Here is a 13,197-nt window from a genome sequence, read left to right as displayed (position 1 = left end):
TACTCTTGATTAGACCAATACTCTTTAGTATTTCCTTTTCCACCAATACTAATTAGAACTCTCCAGTAGACCAATACTCTTCAGAACTCTACATTAGATCAATACCTCTTAGCACTCTACATTAGGCCAATACTATTTAGTACTCTCATTAGACCAATACTACTTAGTACTTTTCATTGCACCAATATTCTTTAATACTCTCCACTAGACCAATACTCTTTAGAACTCTCCATTAGACCAATAACATTTTGTACTCAACATTACACCAATAATATTTAGTGTTCACCATTTGACCAATACTATTTAGTATTCACATTAGACCAATACTCTTTAGTACTTTCCAATAAACCAATCCTCTTTAGTAGTCTCCATTAGATCAATACTACGTAGTACTCTCCATTAGACCAATGCTACTTAGTACTTTCCATTGTACCAATATTATTTAGTACTCTCCATTAGACCAATACTCTTTAGTACTCTCCATTAGACCAAAACTATTTAGTACTATCCATTAGACCAATACTCTTTAGTACTCTCCAAAAGACCAACAATCTTTAGTACTCTCCATTAGACCAACACTCTTTAGTAGTCTCCATTAGACAAGTACTATTTAGTACTCTCAATTAGAACACTACTCTTTAGTACTCTTCATTAGACCAGTACTATTTAGTACTCTCAATCTGACCAATACTACATAGTACTTTTCTTTGCACCAATACACTTCAATACTCTACACTAGACACATACTCTTTAGAACTCTCCATTAGAACAATACTCTGTAGTACTCTCCATTAGACCAGTACTCTTTAGTACTCTACATTAGATCCACACTCGTTAGTACTCTCCATTAGACCAATACCTTTTAGTAGTCTACATTAGACCAATACTCTTTAGTATTCTCCATTAGACCAGTACTCTTTAGTACTCTCCATTAGACAAGTACTATTTAGTACTCTCCATTAGACCAGTACTCTTTAGCACCCTACATTAGACCAATACTCTTTAGAACTCTACATTAGACCAATACTCTTTAGTACTCTCCAAAAGACCAACAATCTTTAGTACTCGCCATTAGACCAGTACTCTAAAGCAAATTCCATTACACCAGTACTCTTTAGTACTCTCCATTAGACTAGTACTCTTTAGAACTCTCCATTAAACCAATACACTTTTGTACTCGCCATTACACCAACAATCTTTAGTGTTCACCATTTGACCAATACTACTTAGTACTCTCCATTAGACCAACACTATTTAGTACTTCCCATTGTACCAATATTCTTTAGTACTCTCCATTTGACCAATACTCTTTAGTACTCTCAAAAAGATCAACAATCTTTAGTACTCTCCATTAGACCAGTACTCGTTAGTACTGTTCATTAGATCAGTACTCTTTAGTACTCTCCATTAGACAAGTACCATGTAGTACTCTCCATTAGACCTGTACTCTTTAGTACTCTCAATTAGACCAATAATATTTAGCACTCTCCATTAGACCAACACTCTTTAGTACTCTACATTAGACCAATACTCTTTAGTACTCTCCATTAGACGAATACTCGTTAGTACTCTACATTACACCAATACTGCCAAGAACTCTCCATTAGACCAATATTATTTAGTACTCTCCAATAGACCAATACTCATTAGCACTCTACATTAGATACATAATCGTTAGCACTCAACATTAGACCAATACTATTTAGTACGCTCATTATACCAATACTCTTTAGAACTCATCATTAGACCAATACTCGTTAGTACTCGCAATAAGATCAATACAACTGAGTACTTTTAATAGTACCAATACTCTTTAATACTCTCCATTATACCAATACTCTTTAGAACTCACCATTAGACCAATACCCTTTAGTACTCGCCATAAGATCAATACTACTTAGTACTTTTAATAGTACCAATACTCTTTAATATTCTCCATTATACCAGTACTCTTTAGAACTCACCATTAGACCAATACTCTTTAGTACTCGCCAATAGATCAATACATTTTAGTACTCTACATTAGACCTATACTCTTTAGTATTCAACAGTAGACCAATACTCTTTTGTACTCTCAATTAGACCAGTACTTTTTAGTAATCTGTATTAGACAAATACACTTGTGTACGCACCATTACACCAATAATCTGTAGTGTTCACCATTTGACCAAAACTCTTTAGTACTTTACATTAAACCAATCCTTTTTAGTACTCTCCATTAGACCAATACTATTTAGTACTCTCCATTAGAACAATACTCGTTAGTACTCTCCAAAAACCAACAATCTTTAGTAGTCTACTTTAGATCAATACTCGTTAGCACTCTACATTAGACCAATACTCTTTAGAACTCACCATTAGACCAATACTCTTTAGTACTCTCCATAAGACCAATACTACTTAGTACTTTTCATTGTACCAATATTCTTTAATACTCTCCATTAGACCAAAAATCTTTAGTGTTCACCATTTGACCAATACTATTTAGTATTCTCATTAGACCAAAACTACTTAGTACTCTCCATTACACCAATACTGTTTAGTACTCTCCAAAAGACCAACAATCTTTAAAACTCTCCATTAGACCAACACTCTTCAGTAATCTCCATAAGATCAATCCTACTTAGTACTTTTCATTGTACCAATATTCTTTAAAACTCTCCACTAGACCAATACTATTTAGAACTCTCAATTAGACCAATACTATTTTGTACTCTCCATTTGAACAGTACTCTTTAGTACTTTACATTAGAACAACACTCTTTAGTACTCTCCATTAGACCAATACTCTTTAGTACTCTACAGTAGAGCAATACTATTTTGTACTCTCAATTAGACCAGTACTCTTTAGTACTCTGTATTAGACCAATACACTTGTGTACTCACCATTACACCAATAATATGTCGTGTTCACCATTTGACCAATACTATTTAGTATTCTCATTAGATCAAAACTACTTAGTACTTTCCATTGTACCAATATGCTTTAGTACTCTCCATTAGACTAGTATTCTTTAGTACTCTCAATTAGACCAATACTCATTAGTACTCTCCATTACATGAATAATCTTTAGTACTCTCCATTAGACCACTACTATTTAGTACTCTCCTGTAGAACCATACTCGTCAGTACTTTATATTAGATCAATACAAATTAGCACTCTACATTAGACCAATACTATTTAGTACTCTCATTAGAACAATACTCATTAGAACTCACCATTATACCAATACTCTTTAGTACTCACCATTAGACCAGTACTCTTTAGTACTCTCCATTTGACCAGTACTCTTTAGTACTCTCCATTAGACCAGTACTCTTTAGTACTCTCCATTTGACCAGTACTCTCTTGCACTCTACATTTGACCATTACTCTTTAGTACTCTCCATTAGACCAGTACTATTTAGTACTCTCAATTAGACCAGTACTCTTTAGTACTCTCAATTAGACCAGTACTCTTTAGTGCTCTACATTAGAACAACACTCTTTAGTACTCTCCATAATACCAATACTACTTAGTACTTTTAATTGTACCAATATTCTTTAATACTCTCCATTAGACCAATACTCTTTAGAACTCTCAATTAGACCAATACTATTTTGAACTCTCCATTTGAACAATACTCTTTAGTACTTTACATTAGAACAACACTCTTTAGTACTCTCCATTAGACAAGTACTATTTAGTACTCTCTATTTGACCAGTACAATTTAGTACTCTCCATTAGACCAATACTTATTAGTACTCTCCAATAGACCAAAACGATTTTGTACTCTCCATTAGACCAGTAATCATTAGTACTCTACATTAGAACAACACACATTAGTACTATCCAATAGACCAATAACTTATAGTACTCGACATTAGACCAATACACTTTAGTACTCTTGATTAGACCAATACTCTTTAGTATTTCCTTTTACACCAATACTAATTAGAACTCTCCAGTAGACCAATACTCTTCAGAACTCTACATTAGATCAATACCTCTTAGCACTCTACATTAGGCCAATACTATTTAGTACTCTCATTAGACCAATACTACTTAGTTCTTTTCATTGCACCAATACTCTTTAATACTCTCCACTAGACCAATACTCTTTAGAACTCTCCATTAGACCAATAACATTTTGTACTCACCATTACACCAATAATATTTAGTGTTCACCATTTGACCAATACTATTTAGTATTCACATTAGACCAATACTCTTTAGTACTTTCCAATAAACAAATCCTCTTTAGTAGTCTCCATTAGATCAATACTACGTAGTACTCTCCATTAGACCAATGCTACTTAGTACTTTCCATTGTACCAATATTATTTAGTACTCTCCATTAGACCAATACTCTTTAGTACTCTCCATTAGACCAAAACTATTTAGTACTATCCATTAGACCAATACTCTTTAGTACTCTCCAAAAGACCAACAATCTTTAGTACTCTCCATTAGACCAACACTCTTTAGTAGTCTCCATTAGACCAACACTCTTTAGTACTCTCCATTAGACCAACACTCTTTAGTACTCTCCATTAGACAAGTACTATTTAGTACTCTCAATTAGAACACTACTCTTTAGTACTCTTCATTAGACCAGTACTATTTAGTACTCTCAATCTGACCAATACTACATAGTACTTTTCTTTGCACCAATACACTTCAATACTCTACACTAGACACATACTCTTTAGAACTCTCCATTAGAACAATACTCTGTAGTACTCTCCATTATACCAGTACTCTTTAGTACTCTACATTAGATCCACACTCGTTAGTACTCTCCATTAGACCAATACCTTTTAGTAGTCTACATTAGACCAATACTCTTTAGTATTCTCCATTAGACCAGTACTCTTTAGTACTCTCCATTAGACAAGTACTATTTAGTACTCTCCATTAGACCAGTACTCTTTAGCACCCTACATTAGACCAATACTCTTTAGAACTCTACATTAGACCAATACTCTTTAGTACTCTCCAAAAGACCAACAATCTTTAGTACTCGCCATTAGACCAGTACTCTAAAGCAAATTCCATTACACCAGTACTCTTTAGTACTCTCCATTAGACTAGTACTCTTTAGAACTCTCCATTAAACCAATACACTTTTGTACTCACCATTACACCAACAATCTTTAGTGTTCACCATTTGACCAATACTACTTAGTACTCTCCATTAGACCAACACTATTTAGTACTTTCCATTGTACCAATATTATTTAGTACTCTCCATTAGACCAATACTCTTTAGTACTCTCCATTAGACCAAAACTATTTAGTACTATCCATTAGACCAATACTCTTTAGTACTCTCCAAAAGACCAACAATCTTTAGTACTCTCCATTAGACCAACACTCTTTAGTAGTCTCCATTAGACCAACACTCTTTAGTACTCTCCATTAGACCAACACTATTTAGTACTCTCCATTAGACAAGTACTATTTAGTACTCTCAATTAGAACACTACTCTTTAGTACTCTTCATTAGACCAGTACTATTTAGTACTCTCAATCTGACCAATACTACATAGTACTTTTCTTTGCACCAATACACTTCAATACTCTACACTAGACACATACTCTTTAGAACTCTCCATTAGAACAATACTATGTAGTACTCTCCATTAGACCAGTACTCTTTAGTACTCTACATTAGATCCACACTCGTTAGTACTCTCCATTAGACCAATACCTTTTAGTAGTCTACATTAGACCAATACTCTTTAGTATTCTCCATTAGACCAGTACTCTTTAGTACTCTCCATTAGACAAGTACTATTTAGTACTCTCCATTAGACCAGTACTCTTTAGCACCCTACATTAGACCAATACTCTTTAGAACTCTACATTAGACCAATACTCTTTAGTACTCTCCAAAAGACCAACAATCTTTAGTACTCGCCATTAGACCAGTACTCTAAAGCAAATTCCATTACACCAGTACTCTTTAGTACTCTCAATTAGACCAGTACTCTTTAGTACTCTGTATTAGACCAATACACTTGTGTACTCACCATTACACCAATAATATGTCGTGTTCACCATTTGACCAATACTATTTAGTATTCTCATTAGATCAAAACTACTTAGTACTTTCCATTGTACCAATATGCTTTAGTACTCTCCATTAGACTAGTATTCTTTAGTACTCTCAATTAGACCAATACTCATTAGTACTCTCCATTACATGAATAATCTTTAGTACTCTCCATTAGACCACTACTATTTAGTACTCTCCTGTAGAACCATACTCGTCAGTACTTTATATTAGATCAATACTCATTAGCACTCTACATTAGACCAATACTATTTAGTACTCTCATTAGAACAATACTCATTAGAACTCACCATTATACCAATACTCTTTAGTACTCACCATTAGACCAGTACTCTTTAGTACTCTCCATTTGACCAGTACTCTTTAGTACTCTCCATTAGACCAGTACTCTTTAGTACTCTCCATTTGACCAGTACTCTTTAGCACTCTACATTTGACCATTACTCTTTAGTACTCTCCATTAGACCAGTACTCTTTAGTACTCTCAATTAGACCATTACTCTTTAGTACTCTCAATTAGACCAGTACTCTTTAGTGCTCTACATTAGAACAACACTCTTTAGTACTCTCCATAATACCAATACTACTTAGTACTTTTAATTGTACAAATATTCTTTAATACTCTCCATTAGACCAATACTCTTTAGAACTCTCAATTAGACCAATACTATTTTGAACTCTCCATTTGAACAATACTCTTTAGTACTTAACATTAGAACAACACTCTTTAGTACTCTCCATTAGACAAGTACTATTTAGTACTCTCCATTAGACCAGTACACTTTAGTACTCTACAGTAGACCAATACTCTTTTGTACTCTCAATTAGACCAGTACTCGGTAGTACTCTGTATTAGACCAATACACTTGTGTACTCACCATTACACCAATAATCTTTAGTGTTCACCATTTGACCAATACTATTTAGTATTCTCATTAGACCAAAACTACTTAGTACTCTCCATTACACCAATACTCTTTAGTACTCTCCAAAAGACCAACAATCTTTAAAACTCTCCATTAGACCAACACTCTTCAGTACTCACCATAATACCAATACTACTTAGTACTTTTAATTGTACCAATATTCTTTAATACTGTCCATTAGACCAATACTCTTTAGAACTCTCAATTAGACCAATACTATTTTGAACTCTCCATTTCAACAATACTCTTTAGTACTTTACATTAGAACAACACTCTTTAGTACTCTCCATTAGACAAGTACTATTTAGTACTCTCCATTAGACCAGTACACTTTAGTACTCTCCATTAGACCAATAATCTTTAGTACTCGCCATTAGACCAATAATCTTTAGTACTCTACATTAGATCAATACTGCCAAGTAATCTCCATTAGACCAATACTAATTACTACTCTCCATTAGACCAGTACTCTTTAGTGCTCTACATTAGAACAACACTCTTTAGTACTCTCCATTGGACCAATACACTTTTGCACTCACCATTAAACCAATCTTCTTTAGTACTCTCTATTATATCAATACAACTTAGTACTCTCCATTAGACCAATACTACTTAGTACTTTCCATTGTACCAATATGCTTTAGTACTCTCCATTAGACTAGTATTCTTTAGTACTCTCAATTAGACCAATACTCATTAGTACTCTCCATTACATGAATACTCTTTAGTACTCTCCATTAGACCAATACTATTTAGTACACTCCTGTAGAACTATACTCGTCAGTACTTTATATTAGATCAATACTCATTAGCACTCTACATTAGACCAATACTATTTAGTACTCTCATTAGAACAATACTCATTAGAACTCACCATTAGACCAATACTCTTTAGTACTCACCATTAGACCAGTACTCTTTAGTACTCTCAATTAGACCAGTACTCTTTAGTACTCTCAATTAGACCAGTACTCTTTAGTACTCTCCATTAGACCAGTACTCTTTAGCACTCTCCATTAGACCAGTACTCTTTAGTACGCTACATTAGACCAGTACTCTTTAGTACTCTACATTAGACTAGTACTCTTTAGTACTCCCAATTAGACCAGCACTCTTTAGTACTCTCCATTAGACCAGTACTATTTAGTACTCATCATTAGACCAGTACTAATAAGTACTCTCCATTAGACCAGTACTATTTAGTACTCTCCATTAGACCAGTACTCTTTAGTACTCTCCATTAGACCATTACGCTTTAGTACTCTCCATTTGTCCAATACTCTTTAGTAATCTCAATTAGACCAGTAACCTTTAGTACTCTCCATTAGACCAATACTCCTTTCTAACTGAATACAGTCCCAACTCTACCCCACTCACTTCTTCTCTAACTCCTTTCCTCCTAATTTGTCTCTCCTCTCCTCCTCCTTCTTTAGCTCATAACTTTAAGACGAGGACGATAAAGGCTACCCCCCTTTCTTTCTATAAAAATGTGTGTCAGCTTGTATCCAAAGCCCTTTTAATTCCATTCTTGGAAAGTCAATAGCTACCTGAAGATGAAGATGAACAACATGAGTAGCATACAGAAGGTGGCCACGTTGTCCATGGTCTTCATCAGCACCACCAGCTGTCTCTGCAGAGCAGGCATGAAGCGCACCAGCTTCAACACACGCATCAGTCTGAAGGTTCGCAACACAGACAGACCACCGCCCTGCTGGCCCACGATCTCCCACACACTGGGGAGAGAGATAGGACGCCGTCGGTTATAGGATCAACCATTTATTGGTAAGACAAACGTGGGCCCGTGTCCTCAAAGCATCTCAGAGTAGGAGTGGTGATCTAGGATCAGTTTCACCTTTTAGATCATAATGAATGCCGTGATATGGACAGGTGGGGGCCTGATTCTAGATCCGCATTCCTACTCTGAGAGGCTTTGTGGATACGGGCCCTGATCTGAAGAGTGAGGCCCTACCAATATTAAGACTGGCAGTGTGCCATAAGTTATACATTAATTTGTCAATTTGCCTTGCTTACCTGATAACCACTATGATTCCGTCGAAGATGTTGTAGGGGTTTTTGATGTAACCAAATGGTCCATAGACCAGCATCTTGAGTAACATCTCCAATGCAAACAGACTGGTGAACACTATGTTACTGATCTCCAACACATTGGTCAGCTCCTCAGGCTGGTGGAGAGAGAGATGGAGGGAAAGTGATGAGAAGAGAGGGAGAGGGAGGGAGAGAGAGAGAGAGAGAGAGAGAGAGAGAGAGAGAGAGAGAGAGAGAGAGAGAGAGAGAGAGAGAGAGAGAGAGAGAGAGAGAGAGAGAGAGAGAGAGAGAGAGAGAGAGGATGTAATGAGAGATAGTTATATCCTACACACATACACACACACAAACACATCCAATGATAAGACCATCAGAGAAGTGTTCTGTCACTCTCACAGCTAGATCAAAAGCATGCTGTTTCATATGGAGTGTGTTTGTGTGTTTGTGTGTGTGTGTGTGTGTGTGTGTGTGTGTGTGAGAAACATGAAAGGCATTTTATATCCGACACATCAATAATATTCACAGAGTGTGTATGTGTGTGTGTGTGTGTGTGTGTGTCCTTTTTGCTTCTGTCAGACCATATATTAAACATTCTTCAACACTCGTGCTGTTACTGTTCAAGAATGTGACCTTAAATGACCCAAATAGCACAACCCCAATTCACACAGACAGACAAACACACACACACACACACACACACACACACACACACACACACACACACACACACACACACACACACACACACACACACACACAGACAGACAGACAGTATGGCACTGCATCACTGGCAGTCAGGAACACACAGCACCATTAGATTACATTATATCAGAAAATGTGAATAGAGTTAACCAGATTACAAGACCAAACCTATACTCTTCATATCATACTCTCTGACGTCTAATCAAGAAGGAAATAGCCATCTAGGAAAACAATTAGGTGTGTGTGTGAGTTTGAGAGAGAAAGCGAGAGAGTGAGAGAGAGAGAGAGAGAGAGAGAGAGAGAGAGAGAGAGAGAGAGAGAGAGAGAGAGAGAGAGAGAGAGAGAGAGAGAGAGAGAGAGAGAGAGAGAGAGAGAGAGAGAGAGAGAGAGAGAGAGAGAGAGAGAGAGAGAGAAGACAGAGAGAGAGAGAGAGAGAGAGAGAGAGAGAGAGAGAGAGAGAAAGACAGAGAGAGAAAGGGAGAGAGAGAAAGGGAGAGAGAGGGTTGAGAAGCATTCATTGATAGTGGAAGTTGCTGAAGCTTTTTAGCAGGGCCATGGGGGTCATCACTATTGACCTGTACTTTTTGCTGTTACCCACTCACAGTACCCAATTGTCATACTTGAGTAAAATTAAAGATACCTTATTAGAAAATGATTTAAGTAAAAGTGAAAGTCACCTAGTAAAATTTTACTTGAGTAAAAGTGTACAAGTATTTGATTTTAAATATACTTAAGTATCAAAAGTAAATGTAATTGCTCAAATATACTTACGTATCAAAATATATCATTTCAGATTCCTTATATTAAGCCAACCAGATGACACAATGTTCTTTTTTTTTCTTTTTTTTACAGATAGCCAGGGGCACACTCCAACACTCAGTCATAATTTACAAATGAAGCATTTGTGTTTAGTGAGTCCACCATATCAGAGACAGTAGGGATGACCAGAGATGTTCTCTTTGATAAGTGCGTGAATTGGACCATTTTCCTGTTCTGCTAAGCATTCAACATATAACGAGTACTTTTAGGTGTCAGGGAAAATGTATGGAGTAAAAAGTATATCATTTTCTTTAGGAATGTAATGAAGTAAAAGTTTTCAAAAATATGAATAGTAAAGTAACAGATACCCACAAAAAACTACTTAAGTAGCACTTTAAAGTATTTCTACTTAAGTATTTTACACCACTGCCCACTCAAACACTCAATCTCTATTGAGGAACTCACAGCTACTATCTCAAAAGAGGTCTGCTAAGAAGGGTGAATGCTTGGTGAATAGACAAATACTTTTGAAAGACTTTGATGGGAACCAAAGTGTTAATACTACTATTACAGTAGCATGATATGTTTTTTGGAAAAGTGCAAAATCGTTTTGTCTTAGCCATGGTATTCCTATCCTAATCACATGTTATAGACTGCTATAGGCTAGGGGTGAACACCTCAGAGGCCTTCCATAGTCCTGCTGGTTTTGATTTCTCCCTGACCCTTACACACAAAAAAATGAACGGTTCTATATAGTGCCAAAGAAGGGTCCTTTGGCTTGTAACCATAGCGAAACCATTTTTGTCCTATATGTTTCCTTTTTTTTAAGGTTCTATAAAGAACCATGCTCATACGGTTCTAAATGGAACCTGTATGGTTCTATAAAGAACAAACAAAAAAATATGATATATAGCACCAAAAAGGGTTCCGCTATGGTTATAACCCCTTTGGGGATATATAGAACACTTTTTTATGGTTCTTTATAGAACCTTAATGAGAGAATGTCAAATAATCTCAAAGGCTCTTTGTAGAACCATACAGTTTCTTTATTTATTCTGGTTTAATAGCCAAATTATATTGCTTATTAATGTGTATATTAACAAGTTGAATTAGGTATGCTAGCTCCGGAATGGCTGGGGGTCCCTGAAGACTTAGTCAACAGTTCTCAATTGACACAACGCCATATTTGAGTTTCACAAGACACAGTCACTGGCCATAATCATACACAGCATGTAATAGCATAACACAACAGATTAAAGAAACTGGAATGACACTCTCACTCACGGCTACACAAAAAGAGCTGTAAACAAACCACGCCCCAAAATATTCTAATGACCTGACGCCCCTACATTTGACCTATCGCTAAAAAGAGGAAAAGTCGATTGACTCTCCACTGGTGTTACATTCTGTGAGCTGAGATAATATTTATCCTAATTGACAAGAGTAATGTAGACCTGGAAGACAAGACGGCTGCCACACCACCACCCTCCCTCCCTTCCCAGAGCCTGAAACCTCAGTTTCCTTATTGACAAGATGTAAACTGTAGAATAACAAAGAGAGAGAGAAAGAAAGATGGAGAGTGAGAGAGAACAAGAGAGAGAGTGAGAGAAGGTAGGGGAAAAGCAAACCGCTGCTGAGAGGAAAGACAGAAGAGTCAAATAGAATAAGGAAGAGAGATGGATGGATGCCAAGGGATGGGTGGGAGGGGTTGAACGGCCAATACCCTCACACACTGGTTTACTGTAAAGGACAAGAGAGTGACTCCTTCATGTAAAGAAGAAAACTACCCTCTGATTAAATAGAGCAGCTTGTCTCATGTAGTTGGCAGCAGGACAAACACACACACCACAGTAACTGTGGAGAGAGAGCAGATACAAAGATACATCCTCCATCCATCCTCCCCCTCTCCCCCTCCTCCCCCTCTCCCCCTCCTCCCTCCACCCCCTCTCTCCCTCCTCCCCCTCTCCCCCCTGCTCCCTCCACCACCTCTCCCCCTCCTCCCCCTCTCTCCCTCCTCTCTCCCTCCTCCCCCTCCTCCCTCTACCCCCTCTCCTCTCCTCCCTCCATCCTCTCTCCCTCCTCCCTCCTCCCTCCTCCCTCCCTCCCCCCTCCTCCCCCTACTCCCTCTCCCTCCTCCCTCCTCCCCTCCTCCCCTACCTCCTCTCTCCCTCCTCCCCTCCTCCCTCCACCCCTTCTCCCCCTCCTCCCTCCACCCCCCTCCCCTCCTCCCTCCCTCCCCTCCCCTCCTCCTGCCCTAACCTTGCTGCGTAAGGAGTTTCTTGAACTTCAAGCTGGGTGTTTCAGGTTGTGTCTGTGTGTGATAAGAAGCAGAGATCAGAGGTCTGGAGTATGTCAGCTTGCAGCTGATGTATCTACAACAGGGAGTGCAAAGGCAACAGGCGTACGGCAACAGGCGTACACGCGAACCACACGTGCGTGTGTGTGCCTGTGTGTGTCTGTGCATGTAACACATTGTCCAAGAGTGGATTACGTCACTCTTTGCCTGACCCTTTTTTGTATGTTTGATAGAAACCACATATGCAGAGACCCAATGACTGATGGGCTGGTAATCATGTAACAGACGATTATGGATGAAGACCGTCATAACCAGAAAGTATTCACACCCCTTGACTATTACATTCAGATTTTGTGTCTGATGTACACACAATACCCCATAATGTCAAAATGTGTTTTTAGAAATGTTT

The 13,197-nt window shown here is 37.6% G+C and overlaps 1 protein-coding gene across 1 annotated transcript in view; it reads right to left on the bottom strand.

Annotated features, from left to right (window-relative positions):
• Nucleotides 1–13,197, bottom strand: part of LOC121583774 (voltage-dependent T-type calcium channel subunit alpha-1G-like) — a 206,764-nt gene that overhangs the window by 117,888 nt on the left and 75,679 nt on the right. Inside the window, exons 9-10 of the mRNA XM_045226451.1 lie at nt 9,020–9,171; nt 8,536–8,721 (exon numbers count right to left, since the gene is read on the bottom strand). Coding sequence (XP_045082386.1) covers nt 8,536–8,721; nt 9,020–9,171 — 338 coding nt within the window. The remainder of the gene's footprint in view (nt 1–8,535; nt 8,722–9,019; nt 9,172–13,197) is intronic.

Source organism: Coregonus clupeaformis, chromosome 1 (genome assembly GCF_020615455.1).
Source record: "Coregonus clupeaformis isolate EN_2021a chromosome 1, ASM2061545v1, whole genome shotgun sequence".
Classification (NCBI taxonomy): Eukaryota; Metazoa; Chordata; class Actinopteri; order Salmoniformes; family Salmonidae; genus Coregonus; species Coregonus clupeaformis.
Note: the sequence above shows the minus strand (reverse complement) of the source record. Positions and strands in the feature narration are given on the sequence as shown.